At 39.4% G+C, this 22,835-nt stretch overlaps 1 protein-coding gene across 3 annotated transcripts in view; it reads left to right on the top strand.

The window, feature by feature from the left end:
• Positions 1-22,835, top strand: part of KLHL29 (kelch like family member 29) — a 495,400-nt gene that overhangs the window by 387,081 nt on the left and 85,484 nt on the right. For all 3 annotated transcript variants that reach the window (XM_081940648.1, XM_081940649.1, XM_081940650.1), the window contains one exon: positions 16,845-17,044. In XM_081940648.1, coding sequence (XP_081796774.1) covers positions 16,845-17,044 — 200 coding nt within the window. The remainder of the gene's footprint in view (positions 1-16,844; positions 17,045-22,835) is intronic.

Here is a 22,835-nt window from a genome sequence, read left to right as displayed (position 1 = left end):
TTAGCATCTTCAACTTTTGTGAGCCTCCTTTAAACAATTTAACAGAAGATGAGATGAAATGCTTGAATTAAGCAATTCAATGAATGCATCTGGATGATACTTCTGGGACTTCTTTTTGTAACTTGCAAAATTCTTCCCTATTATTGCCAGGACCTGACAATGTAGCGCCTGCCACTTTCCATTGGTTAACATTATTTGCTATTAATCACATTTCGCCTATTAAGAAAACCCCAGCTCCCCTGAACACAAATATGTTAGGACAGTCCTGACCATGTCCCTGTATATAGCATAGGTCAGCGATGGTGAACCTTTTTTGGCTCGCGTGCCACAAGTGGGGGGAGCACAGGGGGGGCATGTGTGGGCATGCCGCACCCATAATGCAATGCGTGATCCCCCAGTGTGTATGCGCGCACAACGCGCGACACCACCCCATTTTTTCATGCTTTTTTCGCCCTCCCCAGGCTCCAGAGGCTTTATAGGAGCCTGGGGAGGGCGAAAAGAGCCTCCCCCGCTCCCCCGGAGGCTTCAGGGACCGTCCAGAGGCTTCCCTGAAGCCTTCGGATCGCTCAAAAGGATCTTCCGAGCAAATCGGAAGTGACTTCCGGTTTGCTCGGAAGGTCGTTTTAAGCGCTCCGAAGGCGTCAGGGAAGCCTCCGGACGGTCCCTGAAGCCTTCGGAACGCTTAAAACGACCCTCCAAGCAAACCAGAAGTCACTTCCGGTTTGCTCGGAGGGTTGTTTTAAGCGTTCCGAAGGCTTCAGGGAAGCCTCTGGATGGTCCCTGAAGCCTCCGAAGGCCCTCTGGGAGGGCGGGGGAGGCCCTTTTCGCCCTCCCCAGGCTCCTATAAAACCTCTGGAGCCTGGGGAGGGCGAAAAATGGCTTTTAAAAAGGTGAACTCAGCTGGCCAGCGCGCACATGCGTGCTGGCCGGCTGATAGGGCAGCGCCTCACGTGCCCTGACAAATGGCTCCGCGTGCCACCTGTGGCACGCGTGCCATAGGTTCGCCATCACTGGCATAGGTGCATCCACTTTGTACTTAACCCACCCTTCATTTCAGACTAACCTTTCAGAAATTGTCCTTCCAGGACAATAACATTTTCATATAATAATAATAATAAATTTAAATTTATTAGCCGCTCCCTTTCCAGACAGGACTCGGGGCGGCGTACAATGGAGTATAAAACATAAAACATATATACAAACACATAAACCTACATATATACAGGACATAACATGCACGGAGGAGGTAACAAATTACATCACATTGGACAATTAAAAGTCACCATTAAAATACCCCAATTGTAAAAACACAATTTAAAATTTAAAAATTTAAAAGAACTGTCAGGAGGAATAAGAAAAAATTTACGGTTGAGCCAGGCCAGATAGTTGAAAGAGGTGGGTCTTCAACTGTACACGGAAGGAGCGGAGATCGGAAGTAGTCCTGATGTCACGGGGGAGGTCATTCCATAGGGCTGGGCCCATCACAGAGAAGGCTCTGCTCCTGGGTGTCGCCCCCCGACACTGTTTGGCGGACGGCACCCGAAGAAGTCCCTCTCTGTGTGAGCGGATTGGTCGTAGGGATGTCTGGGGCAGGATGCGATCCTGCATGTAACTAGGTCCTGTGCCATGAAGCGCTTTAAAGATCATAATCAAAACCTTGAAACGCACTCGATAGACTACAGGAAGCCAGTGCAGCTCGCGCAGGAGAGGTGTTACAGGGGAGTATCTCGTCCTCCCCATAATCACCCGCGCGGCCGCGTTCTGGACCAACTGCAGTCTCCGAGTGCATCTCAAGGGAAGCCCCATGTAGAGAGCATTGCAGTAGTCCAGGCGAGACGTCACTAGCGCATGGGTGACTGTGCGTAGGGCATCCCGGTCCAATAAGGGGCGCAATTGGCGCATCAGGCGAACCTGATGGAACGCCCCCCTTGCCACGGCTGTTACATGGTCATCCATGGACAGCCGGCCATCTAGGAGGACGCCCAAATTGCGCACCTGTTCCATGGGGGCCAGTTGCACGCCCCCAATGGCCAGAGATGGAAGCAACTGGTTGAACCGGGAGGCCGGAAGCCACAGCCACTCCGTCTTGGAAGGGTTGAGTTTTAGTCGGTTGTCATCAATATGAATGTGAAGATAAAATTAACGAGAAGAGACTCACAATTCTTTATAACTAAAGATGGATGAACAATGGGACTTCGAACTAGCACTATATAACATCTTCTGACAGATATACTTGTATATATAAGTGAGACTGGATACATATGGTTAGAGATCGTATTTTCCATTACTGTAGTTAGAACTAAAACGTCCACAGTCAAACCTTCATAAGACTTTTTCTGATTCCTCCATTCTCTCATATATAAATACAAACAGCAAGAGATGCAAATAGAGTAAAACTTAAAGGTGAAAACCCAAAATGGCTTAACAAGGATAAGCATGAGTTCTCTATTAAAATGGGGCTTTTAGTTAGGAAGAAATAAGTATCACAGTTGTGTGTAATCACACCCAAATAGTTTTTTTTAAAACTTGTAGAGCAAATACATTAGTGGTGGGTTATGACCGGTACGCCCCAGTATGGGTGTACCGGTGCCTGCCGGGAGCACCAGGTACCATTCCGGTATGATGCTCCAGAGGGCTCTCCTGCCCGCCCATGCTCCTTACCAGTATTTGAGCTCTTTGGCACTTACGTCGAGCAGCTGGAGCATCGCGGAGGCGTCGCAGAGCATCGCAGGAGATAAGGACGCATGCGCATATGTGCGTGCTGCACGCGTTCATGTGGTGGACACTGGGCCCCGTTGCACCGGGATCCGGAACCCACCACTGAAATACACAAAGATGTATTTTAGAATGAAAAATCAGTGAATGGATGGAGGAGAGATCCCCATTGATATGCTCAAAATTGCCGCCTTTATCAAAGGCTTTATCACAAGCTTCCAAATATGGAATATTATATGTTGGAGCATTATGGGTGGAAACCATTCTTATGGTGAATGAGAATATCAGGCATTAGAACTGTTTCAGCCATTGGTTTTGAGCTAGAACTCTATGTTACAGTGCTGTACAGCAAACACGGTGTCCCAAATAAATGTCAGCTGAATGCCAACATGTTTGTGTAGGAAATACAATTCCGGAGAAGAATGTTGGGAAAGACTCCTTTGAAACTATGTGTATAGTTTTGGGAACTTGTGTTTGCTGTACATCATATATTTAATAAATTTCTTAGCCAATTTTCAACACTGCAGTCTTCTCAGATTTATATTGTAAATTTATGTGAACAGAATTGGAAATTGACTGGAATTTCATTCCACTTCCTTTCAGGCAGGTTTTTGCATCCTTTCAGGCATATATAATTTGAATGTTCCTGTATCCATTTCTCCTTCAATTACTTTGGGCATTGCATTGTGCATGAACAGAGATGCCAGACATCACCAGTCATGACTGCAGTTCTTCCAATTTTTTTTTGGGGGGGGGGTGGTTACATTTTAACTATGGTTATATCATAAGAAGTATTTATATCATAAGAGATATGAATAACTATTATCTATCTGTAGGTAGGTCAATAAGACAACTCTGCACACACAGATACAACACATGTGTATGTCTTTGTGTATTTAGTTATCAGTTATAGTCCCTATAAATTGTAGCTTCGGATTGAAATATTTCCCTTTATAGGCACTGGTAGAAAATAACTTGAAATTAATTTCAAGTTCTAAATATTGATGGTGTGATTTTTTTAAAAAAAATATTTGCTGCTTTTGAAACTTACGAGAGCTTCCTACTCGTCTACATGGAAAGTTTATTGAAGTTTCAAGTCTAACTTTCTTATTATATTGGTGTCAGCATCTTGTGAAAGTGTTCACACTTTTTAGATCACAAGCCAAAAAATACTAGCAAAATCTAATATTGGTTCAGGCATGGTAGAAGTAGGTCAAGAGAATTTGCTGAAATGAATCAATAACTAATTAAATAGTAACATTTGTGTTTTAATGGGGACATGAAATGAGCCCCCAACTGGGCATCCCCTGGGCAACAGTGATATCCCCATCTAATCACCAGAGGTGCTTTTTCAAGAGGCAACTGGACTTTCTTATTTTTTCCTTGAAGACGTTTCACTTCTCATCCAAGAAGCTTCTTTAGCTTCTTGGATGAGAAGTAAAGCATCTTCAAACAAAAAAATCCTTCGGGACTACCATGACCTGGTTGACTGAGAATCTCTATAGATTCTCACCATCTAATCCTTCCAACTCAGAAGCAGCAGCTTGTTTGTGTTTGGTCTGTCCTGTTAATGATAATTCTTTAATTATATCCCAGATGTTTGTTTAAGCTTATTCCGTGTATTCAAACAGATTAGTTCTTTATGTATTACATTTATATGCCGCCTGACTCCTGGTGACTTCCAAAACTATAAGTCCTATTAATTTCTGCAGAAGGCTGCTGCATCCTGTAGTGATTTTCTTTATAAAACCACGTGAAGCCATACTTTAGGCCTCCTTTATTAAGATTCAGCGCACTTGGGAAAACAAAGCTAGAAATAATTATGTACTTGTTTAGCCAAGTCCTAGTTTTCATCTGTTTTCAATTTGCACTTTTAGTGAGAGTATCTAAAACTGAGTAAATACTAAATCTGCTAAATGCCTGTTGGAACACAACAAAATTAGCAGAGAAATTAACAGCCATTGAGCACAACACAATTAACCAAGACACTCGGCCATCTGAGGCGAGGGGTAGCAAATACTGTCAAAACTTTGGAGACTATCCAAAGTCATCCTAGTCATTTTGGAAGCAAATCAGAAAAACCCACAAACACTTGTCCCCTTACCTGGCAATAAAAGCATAGGAATGACAAATTAACACTGTACTCCTTTTCATGATGCTAAAAGTCTGCTAGTTTAGATGGCTTGCCTTATTCTAACTTCCACTGTCCCGACCTTAGGTGCATACTCCTGTGGTTTCCCAGCCAGCGTGGAGATTAGTCCAGCACTTCCAGAAGACAGAATATTAAAGAGGGATGCAGTACCTTATTTAAAAAGAAAAGAGCCATTAGCTTAAATGGTATTGAGTTTTGAATTAAAGCCAAAGGAATGTCAGCAACTTCTGTTAATCCAGTTATAAAATCTCAGAGATGGCTTGGTGGAAAGAACAAAGTGTACTCGTTCTTTTACAGCTGGGTGGGTACCCGGAGAATGCTAGAAATGTCATATTTTTTTAAACCTAGATCATTTAAATAGTATTATAGAAAAATAGTTCAATGTCCTTTTAGATAGTTTGAGATAAGAGGTCTGCTTTATGCCCTATTTGTTAAGCAGTGGAACATATTCTTAACATTTCAGGTGGCTTTTAGGTTTGATGCTTTACAGCTGCCAAACCTCTGGAAAACTCGGACTACACATTCATGAGTTTCTATATAGAAATTCATTGAGAGTTCTAACTATATCAGTTCCTTCCACGGAAGATGATTGGTCTTGCACTGAGCCTGCAGGACTGAAAGTATCAATTGGAGATAAGACTTTAAACCTAACTGCAGTCAGAACTGAATATCCGCAAAAATTATCTGGAGCCAGTAATAATTAAAAAACATGATTCCAGTTTAAAAGGTTGAGTGTGCTACAGTGCATGTATCCTTTAGGGTTTGGGGTTTTTTAATGAATTGTGAAATTCTCACTTATTAGATGTGCTGTGGTCCTTTAGAGATTAGGAACCTGCACACAGAATGTAAATGTCATGAATCAAACAGTGCATTCATGTTTATTTATTGTTGTTTTGCTCCTTTTACCACCAGCAGCAAAATTGCCTTGCTCTCCTAAAAGCTTAATAGTAACTTTGCAACAGTGCAGTGCGCTGAGATGATATTGTATCATTTAAATTTGTTAAACATTCATCCCCTTTAAAAAGTTAATGAAATATAGTTTTTTTCATTGGTTGACCTTCCTGACAATAATTACTAGATTTGTAAGATTTATACAAGATATTTACTCTGAAGAGTCAGAGAGGATCTTATTAACCTGTTGAATAAACAGAATCTGGCATCTCAAAATCAAGAAAACTATTCTTGAAATTTATTTTCACCCCAACTTAATTAGACACCTATTTCATTAATATTAAAGCTGTGGATCACTCAGCTTCCTTTGAAAGTTTAGTGCTTACTCCTAGGGTTTTCTATTCAGTCAAAACATAACTGCAAATCTTGTCCAAGCAATGTCAAACTAATCACTAAGCTTGCTTTTGCTGTGGATAAATAGGCAGTGAGGCATGCTACAGTGGTGCACAAGGTGGTTTCATTACTTAACCAATAACCATACATTTACTTGAGTCTCACGCCCTTCTGGTCCTGATTGTTTGGGGACTTAGATTAAAGTCAAAAGGAAATCATGATCTCTATAGGGAATATTTACATCCCAAGTTTTGAACAACATAGTCAATTAACTGCCAGGAGTTTCATATACCTGAAAGAGCAAACAATAACAGACAGACATCTAATGGGTTACTTTATGTGGATGATGCAACAATCTGAGATTGAGAATTTTGCAAAAACAGCTTTAAAACATTGTTGAACCATTAATAGTCAAGACTGAACAGAACAAGGTTATTTTCCACTTTACTGGGTCCTGCAAAGTACATGAGAAATTCATAGCCCAAAGCATTCAACATAGTGTTAGTGTATTTACTGAAGCTTTTAGTTTAATTTTGTTTTGTTTTGTTCAAGCTACGCTCATTTTAAAAGCTTTTTGAGGCAAAAGTCGTCAGCAATTTCTACATATTTTTCAATTTGGGTCATACCCCAATTTACGCCTTTGAAAGTTCAATATCAAACTCATAAGGGCAGTCTTTCACTTCTTAATACTATTCCCAACACTTTTTTAAATCAAAACTCGACTTTTGTGACAAAATGAGAATCCAGATTGTGTTTTAATATTTTTTAATACTGAATTTAACTCCTTAAGTTTTGTACCCTTAAAATAGTAATTCCATCAAGATTTGTATAGTTGTTTTTTAGAGTCTAAACTCCAAATATGATTTTTCTCTGCTACTGTCAGAAAACACCAGATTGAGTATTAAAACACAACTGATACAGATCACCAACTGGATGTGTCACTGGTTTCAAATTATTCTAATCTGAATATAATGAATTGTTTCATAAAGCCGCCTGATTATTTATCAATTATAACAATCCCTAAGTGCAGAAGATGTAATGATATAGAGATGGCTTGGGAAAGACTTTAAAACAACTCTTTCAATATCTCTGGATGTGGTTATCTCAGTATTTCAAGGAGAGAAAGTATATATACAAAGTCAGAAACTACAGCAAAATAGCTGGATTTACTTATTTCACTGATGAAAAAACAAATATTAAGATGCAGTCAGATCTATGAATCCATTAAATGTCACCTGCGGTCTGTTTAGCCCTACCTGGAGACATTAATGATTCATAGCAGGCTTTTCTACATTCCAACAATGGGATCTTTAGGCAGCTATGTTTAATTAGTGGTTTATGTGAATATACCACAGTTTAAAAGATTGCAAGATGTTGCAGCTAAACATTTTGGTGTTTGTAAGTAATTACGGAAAAAAAGATCAATCGATATGTTAAAAAGGCAGTGCTGAACAATACTCAAAGTACTGAATAGTTGCACTTAACTCATATGTTAGTAAGGTAATGGTCAAGATTTTACAATCTTGATTTTAACAATGCATGGAATCAGAACTCTGTAAAAATGCTAATGTGTTCTACATTGCATAGGAGGCAGAGGCATTTAAGGTCTAATATCTATTAGATAATGGCAAAAGCAACAGAGTCACCTAATTCAATGAAGCCATAAACACAGTTTCTGACAAGTGCGCCTATGAAATAATATCTATCAGATCATGAAGAGCAGCAACAGCAGTATATGAATTAACAACAACAATACATGAATTAAGCTCTCACATAAAATTTTAATTGAACGAATCCAAAATCCTTAAACAAGATGCAGATTTCCTAGCTTGCTCAACCATTCTGTCAAATTGGAGGAACTGGATAAAAATATTAGAGAGTTGTTTGATCTCACTAAATTAGATAATTGATAAATTCTTATTTCACATGGAACTTACTCAACATATAAGAACAATTAAATATTCATAAAATTCAGCCTGAACTGAACAAATATTTAACTATACTGCAGTATCTGGAATTTTGCATAATTTAGAGCGGGAAATACTTTGATACTTTTGAGTGAAAATTAATTGTTAGAGCAACACCTGTGTTCCTTACCTTCTTTTAGTATTGTGTAGTAAATATGATTAAAGGGGGCCAGAGAAAATGCTTTATGCCTACAATGTTCTTTCCTGCTATGTTTTATATTCTGTCCTTGGCTGTCCTTGAGGCTTCAGGAACATTTTAGCTGTATATTTTTTGTTTAATTCAGTAACCAACTGAGCTATTATGTAGTATAGTAGACAGGCTGGCTCTGGTGATGCTTTCATATGTATTTGGGCCAACAATTATTCTTCGGTCCATTGTCTTTGTTCCTCTAGAAACAGATTCTAAGGAAGCCTAATCAGTAAGTTTTCCAAGAAAGACAAGCATGTTAAGGAACATTTTGTTCCAAGGACAACTGGCTCACTCTTATTTTAAGCTGTGCTTTTAAGATTTTATCCCCCCTACCCAACCCGAAAGTTACAGCCGAATAGCAGATCTGTAGTTCAGCATACTTGCTCAGCAACTATAGCATTAAATTTGCTTAAATTTATCTCACAGCATTTCTCATCAAGCCAGATTTGGCTCCACAGAGCGACAGTGACTATGGTGAGTAATTTACTGACGCGGAATGTTAGATCCATGGATTTGCACCAATGAAAGATATTTTCTCAAAACCGAGCAAATGTAAACATAGGCCAAAAGATTCATCCTTCCAGTAAGCTGAAATAGATCTGGTAAATCCTCATATCCTGAGGCAGTAAATGCATCCATCTGCAGAATTGAAAATAACTAAAAAGATGTGTAAAGTTTACAAGATAAGTTTCTGAAACTATTATAAAACAGTCATAAATACTGAAAGGACCGATATACTTCTATAACACATAATTGAACAAATAGAAAATTATAATAGGTATATCACAACCACCCTCAGGCATATTTCAGGAACAAAATGGAGCCTGTTGGTGGCACTGGCAGCAAAAGCAATGGAATTAGCAAGAGTCTTATGCAGAGGCCTTTGACTCAGAAGTAATAGCAAACACCATAAAGCTTGGGTGGGTGATTTTTGTGCTAAAATCAGAATATCTTAATACCTGGTAGAAATCCAAAAATATTTCTGATTAGCTCACTTGCTATAATCCTAAATTATGGGATTTATTTCAATTAAGCAGAGAGACATTTCTGGTAGTTGTGAAAAATGGAGTCTTTGGCAGCCCAAAAATAGAAAACATAAGGGGAATTGCTGTGTGGATACTAACTTTTGTGTAAGATAATTTTTTTTAATGATAGGGCTTTGATTTTTCCACAACAGTAAACAATGTAGAGTCCCTTGTAGTGGTGGGTTGCAGGCTGTACGCCCTGGTACGGGTGTACCGGATCCTGCCCGGAGCACCGGATACTGTTCCAGTACGGTGCTCCGGAGGGCCCAACCCCCGCACTACTTACCAGTGCTTTATGCTGTTGGTGCTTCCGTTCACGCGCATGGCACGTACGGCGCCTGCCCGACGCTCCAAGGAGCAGCTGGAGCATCACGGAGGCTTGCGGAAGCATCATTTGATGCTAGACCGCAAGCATGTGCCGCGCATGTGCATGTGGATAACTCCGAATCCGGAACCCACCACGGGTCCTTTGATACTAAAAAGAGATGGATTGAGCTTTCACAGTAGACTGAACCATTATGTGCTTACTTGATTCTGACTTAGCATGTTATACGAACCTACCCAGAATGACAGAGTTGGAAGGGACCTTGGAGGTCTTGTTGTCCAACCCTCTGCTCAAGCAGGAGATCCTATACCAGTGAATGCCAAAAAGGGAGCATTTCGTGAACGGGCCCGCACCTGGGTTACAGCCAGGAAAAGGAGCTTTCCAAGGGGCATGTGCGTGCTGGAAAATGAGCTTCTGGTTTCCAGCGTGCACATGCACGCAGCCCAGAAAGTCTTCCAGTAACTGCCACGCATGCGCACATGTCAATCAGCTGGCTGGTGTGCATGCTCACACTGGAAAACAGAAGACCAGTTCTTCCAGTTTCTGGCACTGTCTCACGCACAAAGTCCAGCTGATTGTCACACGCGCATGCGCGGCAGAAACCCAGAAGATGAACGGGCAATGCCACGCGTGCCAGGCAACATGGCTCCACATGCCACTTCGGGCTCGCATGCAATAGGTTCGCCATCACGATCCTATACCATTCCAGACAAGTGGCTGTCCAGGCTCTTTTTTAAAGTCTCCAGTGAGCCACACTCATTTACTATAGTTAAACGAACAATGGCAGTGTTTGAAGCCAACTACTGAGGCATAGAATTGGAACTATTGTCTTTAAAAGCAATAGTAAATAACCCAAACCAAATTCTTGTAATTATCCTCAGCTTTTTATGAATATAGCTTGTCTGATGTAAATGCCAGACCAATCAAACCAATTTCAGTAGCATGTTCACTATTTCACTCCTATTAAAATTGATTTGGTTCAGTGCTTAATTCTTGTCAGAGCTGGCTAGTTGACCAACTTAAAATAAAACAGGTTGGGATATTTAAAATAGTGTTCTCACCCACTGTAAACAGATTTTAATAGATAACAGATATAGATAATAGACTCCAGCTAATAATTTCCAAGACAGACAAAGCTTCATGGAACTTTCAGTCAAAAGAATTTGCTAGCAACAAAACAATATTTTTTACAATAAGTTTGAAACTTATTGAAACTCCCCTCCTCTGGAGGGAATGCTGTTACATTCCTCAGATAGAAAAAAGCTGAAACAATTGTTCTGAATCTCTCAGTACTGTATCTCTCATTACTGTAGTCATACCACTTCTTCTGGCATATGGCTTCATTTTTGAACAACCTGAGTTTGTTTTGACTTGTTAATGTAACTCAGGCAAGTAACTAGAGAGCAGACAGCTGTCTATAATATGTATAGATAGCTTTCCATATGTAATGTGAATTTGAAAAAAGAATATTGCCAGCCTTCAAAATGCAATCAGATGGTTAATCAGCCAAAATAAATATGGTTAGCAGGTGTAATGAGATCTACGAAGCTTAGCCCTGTGGGGGTAGATGGAGGCTGTGTACAAATCCTGTCTATAAACTAAAATTTTTGAAAGCAGCTTTGAGTTTGAAGGAACTTTACGCCCTAATACCATAAAATAATGCCTTACCTAAACAATTTCCAGTGAAATGTTTTGATGAGAAGGTGTGCGTATGTGCATACTGTGTGTAGAAATAGACCACGGGTGAAATTCAGCAGGTTCTGACAGGTTCTTGCTGGTTTGGCCCTTATAAGCCCTATATGTCTATTCTGAATAATTCACTGATAAACCTCATAAAAGTTGGGTGTTAAAAACTTCACTTCCTCCTTTAATACTAATTTGAGCAAATTGGTTGGCCCCTGCTATACGTGGCGTGCAGTTCTGATTGACTTCCTAATATCTTCATAAAGCCTGATCAACTATTCTGTGCATCCATTCTCCAATGCCAGGCTGATAAAAAAAGGACAAAAATCATTAATTATTAGACATTATTCTTTGAAAGCAACAACAAAAAAATCCCCCCTTGAATTGTTGGGGGAAGTTATTGATTTCCTGCCATAGTGTGAAATGTTTGACCTTTATAATGTGAGCAGTGATTACTGGGCCAATAAATGACATCATTCTATTTAAACTTTCAGGGAGAAGGGGGAAAAAACTAATATACCATACAATTTTAAGTATTTACTGATTTCTAAAATGAATTCTAGCCAACCTCCAATAATACATAAAATTGTACAAGTGCACATTTTGACACTTTGTACTACACAAAGCATTTCAGGTGTAGTATCATATATACCACCAGAAAGTTTTAATTCCCTTCTCTCTTTTTTGGGATTTTCCAATTTACTGTATACACAACTAAATTTTGAAAGCTCATAACCCAATCTACTCCTTTCCATAGAAATACAATACTATTGTGTTGTATTGTAAATACTTAATTGCTAATGCAACTTTCCCCTCTTTAAATATGATTACAGGTAGTCCTGAACTAACACCACAACTGAACCCAAAATTTCTGCTGCTAAGTGAAACATTTGTTAAGTGAGTTTTGCCCCATTTTACGACTTTTCTTGATACATTTGTTAAGTGAATCACCGCAGCTAAGTTGGTGACCCGGTTGTTAAGTGAATCCCGTTTCCCCATTGACTTTGCTTGTCAGAAGGTCACAAAATGTAATTGATCACATGACACACACCCCGGGACACTGCAACCGTCATAAATATGAGTCAGTTGCCAAGCCTCTGAATTTTGATCACGTGACCATGGGGCTGGTGCAGTGGTCATAAGTGTGAAAAATGGCCATAAATCACTTTTTGGGTGATGTAACTTCGAATGGTCACTAAATGAACTGTTGTAAGTCGAGGACTACCTGTAATCTCAGCAACTGCAGCCTTTGGTTGTTTCAGCAGTATTTTCCTGCTGCAGACTCAGAGGCAATCAGGGAGAGTCAAGGAAAGACAGCTATAACCCTAACCTAGTCCCTTTTGCACCAGAATTTGTCGCCAAACTGTAATTTTAATTTGGCAGAAGGAGAGCATCATTAAAGTACATGGGGAACAATTATATTAACTACATTTAATTGTGGGATCAGCTGAGGGTACTGGGGACTCCACAATTCCACCCTGAGCTACATAACTTCTCTTCTATTGTATTTAATTTGAATAAAATGAAACCATGTTATATGTTTATTTTCTTCCCTAGCTTCATAAAGGTGTCCTGCCTTAGTCAGTTGCTACTGTAAGCAACATGGGTCTTGGTATGCTACTCAGGTGCAGACTTCAGTCTGAATACATTGCACATTCTTGTTTTATGGCAGGCATCTCCAAACTTGGCAACTTTAAGAATTGCGGGCTTGAAGTCCACAAGTCTTAAAGTTGCCAAGTTTGGAGACCCTTGTTTTATAGGGACAGATGCCCTCTTAAGCAATAAGAAATGTCATCTTTGTTTGTTTCTGACAAAGACTGTTGGGTTATATATGTATGTAAGAGAGAAAGTATTTAGGCAAAAGCTGGCTAAATTGATTCAAAAATTGTGGCCAGAAAGTGATGTTTTCAACGTTGGGGAAACATATATTCTCCTTGCACTCAGTGTGTTATTTAGTGAAAAACACCTCCATAGATTGCTATCCATTATATGCACTAAAGTAGGTTAGGTAACTGTTGGAAGATCCTATAACAATTAAATGCAATGCAGATCATGAAAATTTATATATTTGCCTCAATTCACCCAAAGAAGGGAAGCAGAGCTTCCTGAGCTGTCCAGCAAGATCTCACACCTGTCTGAGGAAAGTTGGAGGCCATTTCAATGTCCCTATTGTATCCGATGTTTATTTTGTCCTCATTTTTTTTACTTTCAGGATAGATCCTTCCATTAAGCAGAATGAAGCAGCTTCTTGTCCAGTAGACGGAAAAGGGAAACCCTTGTGAGGGTTTTGTTTTTTGCTTTTTTGCCTTTGTTCCCAAAGTAATATGAGCAGCCTTGGAAGAACAGATCTCTTGCCTTGGCATGAGAGTGCGAACAGCTGTTGATCCTAATTAATCAGTCCTTGCTTGTTGCAGTTTACCAGATAGGTTTTAGTGGGGGTGATTTCTGACCTTGGTTGTTTTGTCACAGATGTTTCATTACTCAAATTAGGTAGCGTCATCAGTGCTAAAGTTGTGGAGTGAGCACTGATAGTGTTACCTAGTCTGGGTACTGAAACATCTTCAAGAAAGCAGCCAAGCTCAGAGAGTACCAAGGACGCCTCCTTTCTACAAATACCTTCCTTTATTGATACGTTTTAGTGGGATTGGGAGATGGTGTTTGTCTAGTTATAGAAGTTAATCTACTCAGTCCATTGTTTAGGTGGGTTTATATCCTTTTGCTTATCTCCTAGAAACCATGATGGAAATCCATCTATTCTCTTAACTTTGTCCAACACTGTCCACATCTTCATGGAAGCCATATTTGTTCTCTGTGTGTTTGCTTGCTTTTTGAATGTATTTGTTTTAATGTAATTTGTTTTGTTGATTGGGTCAAGAACTTTCTTGTCATGCAATATACCCTGATCTGTGGGCCACACAGCAGTTCTGTTGCCTCATCCTGCCAATATTAAGTTGTCACCAGAAGAAGAAAATGATATAATTTTCTTTTCCATTTCTGGCAAGTCATGTTAGATCAATAAATCTCTGCTGGGTATTATGCTCTCCATGAGCAGCTTTTGTGATTGATTAAACACCTTAGCTTTGTTTTGGTGCTTAATCAATTGGAACAGCCATTTATTGCTTGGTATATTATGAAGAGACGACATCATCACAAAATTATTCCAGAGAGAAATAACAATTTGAAGTTGTCTCAAATATTGGGTTTGGTTTTTTTTTAAAAAAAAATTATAATAGTGGTAAAAGCTATTCACAGGTTTCTGGATGCATTTACCTTCCTTTGTCTCCAGAGAGAACTGAGTATGATTAATCACTTGCAGAACTATTGATACAATTAACATATATAAATGTTAGCAACTTGTGACAAAAGCATGGACAGAAATACTCTCGTCCAGATTCACATTCTACCTTTTTGCAAAAAGTGAGGTTTTTTCCATCTATGATTTTCCCGTTAAGCAAGTAGAAAAAATGCTGGCTTACCTTAACAGATTTAGCTACTAGCTATTGTCCTTGTTGCTATTTTCATCAGCATAAATACAATGGATGATGGAATGAGTAAGCACATCCTCATCAATAACAATGTGGTATTACTGAGAAAAAGGCACATAGGGAGATGAAAGAGACTCTCATATAAACTGAAACAACAAAATAATTGAGGCATTTGAGACAATTGTGAACTACGTGCAGTGCCCAAGTGTACCATTCTCTGTTTTGTTTTCTGTATAAAACTTACAATATTTCATAGGAAAATTTGTAAGCTTTTACCCAGGTAAAATGCAACCATACTGTAAAGATACCAAAATTGCTGAGGCATACGCTATATTCTCAAGTTGAGGTATTAAAATGTTTGGTAGCATCAGAGCAGAGTTGTCTTAAATAGGAATCATAGTAATGTGCCAGATCTATTGGTTAAGGCACCAGGCTAAATACCAACCGATTGCGAGTTCTAATCCTGCCTTAGGCATGGAAGCCAGCTGGGTGATTTGGGCCAGCCAAGAGGTGGGTTGCTCCCGGTTCGGCCCAGATCGGGCAAACCGGTAGTGGCGGCGGTGAAAGGCTCCACCCACCCCCCTGAACGAGCAAACCGGTAGCGGTGGGATTTACAACCCATCTCTGACCCAGCCATTATCTCTCACACTCTAATTCGCCTCACAGGAGAAAATAGAAGGAGGAAAGAATATTAGGTATGTTCGCCGTCTTGAGTTATTTATAAAAATAATAAAGGTGGGATAATAAAATAAAAAAGGTTGTAATCATTGGGAGACGTGAGAGCTGCTGAAAGCTGATACAAATGTTGGTGTTAATTCCGACACAGGTTTCAATGGCAGAGTACCCGGACTTGAACCCACATTAAAACCAATTAAGGTTTCTGTGAGAAGGTGCTGATGGCGCTAACCATTTAAAAGGCATTTGCTTTCCTATGCTAACAGACTTTCCTCCCCTTTTCTCGATATTACCAAATGCTTTTTGTTTTGTTTTGCCTTTCAGGTATAACCCAACTTTAGCATTTTGCAGCAGCTATATCCCTGTGCCAGCCGTTAGGAACTGGGCCCTTCCCCCCTAACACCCCACCACCCTCCCCGTGTATCTATTTTTTGTCTGATAAGTTCACAAGCACTAATGCACACTTGAAATGCAGGCGCTATTTTGATCACCCAATTGTTCAGCACTTTACGCAGGAAAAAGCGGTAGGCCACAGTCATGAGACTTCGAGAGGATGGCTGCTGGCTGGCTGTGGCAGAGCTGGTCGTTGTTCTACCCCCGTCCCTCCTTTGCTCTAACCATTTTGTCTGTCTATCTCGTCTTGTATTTAGTTTTCAAAGCAATACCATGAGGGGTCTCCTTCCTTCCTCTATTTTTTTTTAAGCGCCTTAAAGGGAACAATATATTTTTAGGGTCAACCAATGTGCAGACACCAAATGTGCAGATTATTTTCAAATTGCCTGCAGCCTTGAGAATACGAAGCATTTTTAAGCTCCATTTTGCCATTTACTTTCTATTTGGAGATATAATTCCATGTATTTTATGAAGGATGCAGCTCCTGGGAATAAAAAAGAGATAAGGTGTTCATTTACAAAGCAGGGTTTATTTTTCTCCTGCTTGGCTTTGTTATTCAATGATGGAGAGATGCGAACTGTAAACATAAAAATGTATTGCTTCCCTTTGAAATTTAATCCTATTCCATATTTTCATTAATGTTGGCTGGTTTTGTTCTTAATTTTTGTTCATTTCGTTGGTTTGCGATTTTTTTGCATGAATATGCAGAGTAGCAATAAACTGATTTTTTTTTTTTTTGAGTGTGCAGATTTTTCTCTTTCAGATCCAGTAATAAAAACCCTTTTGAGTTCATCTGTTCTTTAAGATACAGTATTTTTTTTTATTCTTAAACAAAAACAAGAAGAGTCTATGTCAGTGAATTTATAATATGATTTTCTGGGCAGCAGTAAGTGACAACCGTTGGGGGAAAGTTAATGTCCTGTAAGAATTTCGTTGTCTGCTGTTGCTAGGTCACCCCGGGACAGTAGCCGAAGCAGCGAGAAGCTGGAGCTGGAATTATCAAATCTCACAGCGGATGTTCTGGAACTGCTGCTGGAATTTGTTTATACAGGTTCCTTAGTAATAGATTCCGCCAACGCCAAAACCCTTCTCGAGGCTGCTAGCAAATTCCAGTTTCATACATTCTGCAAAGTCTGCGTCTCTTTTCTAGGTAAGTATCGATGCTATTTCCTTCTATTTTGCCTTTCAGCTCCTCTAGGATTATATATATGAACTGTAGCATTTTACATTCTGTAGCTAGCTATCCAAGAAGCATAGAGCTCTAGAATTGCCCTTAGAAATGCCTTCAAATGGAAGGCAAATGGAAACCATTCATACGTATATTCCGGCGAACTTTTTATCTTAATTCAGAATAATTCTGGAATTAAAAAGAGCTTTGACACTGTGATTCCACCCACTTGAATTTTTGGGGGCAAAAAGTTTTTTAAAAAAAGTACAAGCAAAATGGAATCCAACACTCCTGTCACATCCTTTCCCCATTTACTTGCTATTAATGGTCGCAACCCCAAGGTTATGGCAAAGGTAAGAAAGCTTGCTCTTCTTTTGGGGGGCTTGAATCATTTCCCAATTCTGCCCCACCTACGCATGTGAAATTTCCCCTGCACCTCACCCCACCCCGCGTGGGGGGAGCTTTCACCCTCCCTAGACTCCAGAGGCTTTCCTGAAGCCTGGGGAGGGCGAAAAACGACCCAACAGCCCATTACATCATTACATCCACCCTAGTTGCCAAAAGACTGATCTGGAAGTCTCATGAGGTGAGCATTCTTCCGTTCACTAAGGCCCAAATGGGGCTTAAGGCATTTGTGCTTTCTGATTTCATTGCATTTGTTTGGTCCAGATTTTATTCATAGAGTTTAAAGATGGATATCTCGTGGTATTTGCCGCCCTAGTGCAGATTTAATAACTGTGCTCCAGCATTTTTTAATAGATTCTATAGATTTTATAATAGCCCACAAATATATCTGTACACATTATCTCTAAAGATTCAGCTATTATAACACAATATATTTATTTCCACTAAATCAATGTGAAACTTTTCTTTTCCAATGCTTAATATTTGAATTCAGTGAACTGTGTTATAGTTATGCAATTGGGAGACTTGGCTGCAAGTTTAATTATATATGAGGAACTTAGAGGCTTGCATTCTCATTTGGAGAATTCATAAAATATAATTGCTTGTTTTGATTTATAGCCCTTGCTGGATTGAGTTGCAGGAATAGGTCGTAGAATATTTGCTCTATGAAAAGTTTAGAGAAAAGCATTTTAGCTGGACTCATTTTTCATTTTATCATAAGCATTGCATCACGTTAAAACACTATTTCCAGTGTTCTTCTGAGAGACACTAATGGAAAAACTAGTTAGGTCTCCTCACTATGTTACAGAAGCAAATTGGCTTAGGGATTAATTTTCTATTTGAATTTGTATTCCTCTTCCTCTCCTCTTCTATTTTCTTTTAGATGGCTTTAAGTAACCTAAAGATTGAAGAGAATATTTAGAGCAGTTCTCTATTTTCCTTGCTGTCTTGTGGGTGATTTTTAATGTGTTTTTATTATTATTATTTTGGAAATAAACAGATGCACAGGGGGAAATGTAGTATGATTTCTAAATACAGTGCTTTCCCATGAAAACTTGCAATATTAGACAGCTGAATACAGCACCTCAAGGTTTTGAAGGGGTAAGAAAGAACATGATCTGAATAGGAATCAATGAATGCAGCAGAATTTATAATTCTATCTACTGTCTTCAATGGTGAAGAAGGAAGAAGAATGATGAAATTATATTGCTGCTTGTGGATTATCACATCTGAAATTATACGTCTGCTTGTCAGTCATTCAGATTGGAGAATCTTGAGTTTCATATCATTTTTTTATCAAAATGTTCTGAATGAAAGTTGGATGAATTTGCAGGGTGCCATATGTTATAAACCATGCTTAACAAATCTTTAGAGCTGGATTAGCTCATGATGTTAAGCCATGCCCGAATCCTGACTTGGCACCATGCGCCCTTTCATTTGCATATTTTTGGATTAGTGAAGATGTGGTTTTTGAGATACCTTAATCATGGTTAGCAGATTGTTAGTGAGTGATGAAATCTCAACCTGTCTATATGTATTCCTTCCACCTGTCTGAACATGATGAAGCATTATATTGGCACTAACATTGGCTGCCATAAAGACTAAAACATTTCAGTTTAAACAACCTGTTAATTTTAAATCCTGGGTTATGGGGTGTTTTTAAAACCTATACCTGGACTATCATTAATCAGAATGAACAATGCTGATATAAAGCTTAATCATTAGTAAGCAGACAGGTTAAAGAAGTAGTAAAACAAAAGAAACTTAAGAGTGAGTTTTTATATTGTTCTAAAGCCAATGCTTCAGAAATTGGAAGCAATACAATACAATAGTAGAGTTGGAAGGGACCTTGGAGGTCTTCTAGTCGAACCCCCTGCCTAGGAGGAAACCCTATACCGTTTCAGACAAATGGCTATCCAACATCTTCTTAAAGACTTCCAGTGTTGGGGCATTCACAACTTCTGCAGGCAAGTTGTGCCACTGATTAATTGTTCTAACTGTCAGGAAATTTCTCCTCAGTTCTAAGTTGCTTCTCTCCTTGATTAGTTTCCACCCATTGCTTCTTGTTCTACCCTCAAGTGCCTTGGAGAATAGTTTGACTCCCTCTTCTTTGTGGCAACCCTTGAGATATTGGAACATTGCTATCGTGTCTCCCCTAGTCCTTCTTTCTCTTAAACTAGACATACCCAGTTCCTGCAACCGTTCTTCATATGTTTTAGTCTCCAGTCCCCTAATCATTTTTGTTGCTCTTCTCTGCACTCTTTCTAGAGTCTCCACATCTTTTTTACATCGTGGCGACTAGAACTGAATGCAGTATTCCAAGTGTGGCCTTACCAAGGCCTTATAAAGTGGTATTAACACTTCATGTGATCCTGATTCTATCCCTCTGCTGATGCAGCCTAGAACTGTGTTGGCTTTTTTGGCAGCTGCTGCACACTGCTGGCTCATCTCTGAAAGATATAATTCTGTGGTTCTGAGATCTCGTCTGCTAGTTCCTTCAGAACCCTGGGGTGTAATCCATCCGGTCCTGGTGATTTGAACTCGTCTAGGGTAGACAGGTGCTCACTTACCATTTTCTTCCCTTTTTCAATTTCTGTTCCTAATCTGATTTTTGTGGTGCTGCTTTTGATAGGTTGGACTGTTTTATCCCTTTGTGTAAAGACAGAGGCAAAACATGAATTAAATAGTTCTGCTTTCTCCTTGTTGCTTGTCACCTTCTTGCCACTTTCTCCTAGCAATGGACCAATTGTTTCCTTAACTTTTTTCTTGTTTTTAACATGTTGGAAGAAGCTTTTTTTGTTAATTTTTACTTTTGTGGCAAGCCTTTCTTCATTGTGAGCCTTAGCCTTCCTCACTTCATCTTTACAGGCTCGGGCTATTTGCTGATATTCTGCCTTAGTTATGTCCCCCTCCTTCCACTTTTTATACTTAACTTTTTGTCTTTCAGTTTTATATTTATAGCATTATATGTCTCCTTTGATAGTAAGAATTATTCAAGAGAACTGAGTCCTGTTATTATAAGAGTGATATAGATTTCAAAATAATTTTAACCCTTAAAAATCATTAGCAAACATGAAGACTAGTAAGTTACTTTCTACATTTTATGCCTGAATTACTGTCCAAAAAAATCTTTGTCAGTGCTGTGTGCACAAAAAGCTCCAAATGAAACTTATTTTGCTAATATACAATACAATACAATAGTAGAATTGGAAGGGACCTTGGAGGTCTTCTAGTCCAACCCCCTGCCTAGGCAGGAAACCCTATACCATTTCAGACAAATGTCTATCCAACATCTTCTTAAAGACTTCCAGTGTTGGGGCATTCACAACTTCTGGAGGCACGCTCTTCCATTGATTAAATGTTCTAACTGTCAGGAAGTTTCTCCTCAGTTCTAAGTTGCTTCTCTCCTTAATTAGTTTCCACCCATTGCATCTTGTTCTACCCTCAGGTGCCTTGGAAAATAGTTTGACTCCTTCTTCTTTGTGGCAACCCCTGAGATATTGGAACACTGCTATCATGTCTCCCCTAGTCCTTCTTTCTATTAAACTAGATATACCCAGTTCCTGCAACCGTTCTTCACATGTTTTAGTCTCCAGTCCCCTAATCATCTTTGTTGCTCTTCTCTGCACTCTTTTTAGAATCTCCACATTTTTTCTACATCGTGGTGACCAAAACTGAATGCAGTATTCCAAGTGTGGCCTTACCAAGGCCTTATAAAGTGGTATTAACACTTCACAAGATCTTGATTTTATGCCTCTGTTGATGCAGCCTAGAACTGTGTTGGCTTTTTTGGCAGCTGCTGCACACTGCTGGCTCATATTTAAATGGTTGTCCACTAGGACTCCAAGATCCCTTTCACAATTACTACTGTTGAGCAAGGTACCACCTATACTGTACCTGTGCATTTCGTTTTTGTTGCCTAAATGTAGAACCTTACTCTTTTCACCATTGAATTTCATTTTGTTAGGTAGTGCCCAATGTTCAAGTTTGTCAAGATCCTTCGGTATCTTTAGCTATCTTCTGGAGTGTTGGCTATTCCTGCCAGCTTGGTGTCATCTGCAAATTTGATGAGTTCCCCATTTATTTCCTCATCCAAATCATTGATGAAGATGTTGAAGAGTACTGGGCCCAAAACAGAGCCTTGGATACTCCACTGCATACCTCCCTCCATGTAGATGCAGTTCCATTGAGAACTACACATTGAGTGCGGTTGGTCAGCCAATTACAAATCCATCTGGTGGTGATGCTGTCCAACCCACATTCTTCTACTTTATCTAGTAGTAGGTTATGGTCTACCTTATCAAATGCCTTACTGAAGTCCAAGTAAACTATATCAACGGCATTCCTCTGGTCCACTAATTTTGTCACTTTGTCAAAGAATGCAATAAGATTAGTCTGGCATGATCTGTTTTTGACAAACCCATGTTGGCTTTTGGCTATTACTTTGTTTGCTTCTAGGTGTTCACTAATTCGTTGCTTGATTATCTTTTCCAGAATCTTTCCTGGTATTGAGGTCAGGCTGATAGGTCTGTAGCATAAGTATTAAGACAAACTAGACAACCCCATGACCTGTTGAGTCACGGCTTCAGAGATATTTACTTACCTAAACAGATCAACAGAATGACCACAGCCAGGCAAAAAAACCCCCTAACAAATAGTGGGAATGGTTTCTGACTTCCTTCTCTGTTGATTTTGCTTGTGAGAAGCTGGCAGGGAGGATCTGAAATCATAATCACATGCTGGCTATGGCAATGTGGCAGTGCTGCAGCAGCCACAAATTTAGCAATACAATTGGGGTGAAGATCCTTTAAATTTCATTTGCACAGGAGTAAAGGGTCACAGATGTACATGTACTTTAAGTTAGCAAATATGAGGTACCTTGATTCAGAAATGTTGGAACACTATGATGCACCGTTTGGATTAGTTGAAGGTTACAACCAAGAAGAGAAATTTAGTAGTACACATGTCAAGCAAGACCAGTCCAAAACCTCAGTGTCATCAATGTGCATTGTACAAAAACATAGTTATTCATTTATTCAGATTTTGTGGCTGTGATATCCTTAGACAACTTTGCCCAATTGGTTAAGGACCAAGCTTTCTAGAGAACATAACTGCAGCTGTCTGTCACTTAATCACCTTGGATGCACTTGGTTAGTCTCCTACCAAGTAGTGTTGACGGCACATTGTACCTTAAATTACAGGAAACTGCATGTTTGGTGATTTCTAATTGACCCAAGGAACTACATAAATAAAGATAAATCCTTGATGTAAAAGTAGAAATTTTTGATTTTCTACTGAAAAATACCTTTCCACTGAAAAATTCCTTTCTCATAAGAGTTTCCCCACACACAGCAAGTAGGATTTTTTC

The sequence above is a fragment of the Natrix helvetica genome (genome assembly GCF_964273705.1).
Source record: "Natrix helvetica genome assembly, chromosome: 2".
Taxonomy (NCBI): Eukaryota; Metazoa; Chordata; class Lepidosauria; order Squamata; family Natricidae; genus Natrix; species Natrix helvetica.
Note: the sequence above shows the minus strand (reverse complement) of the source record. Positions and strands in the feature narration are given on the sequence as shown.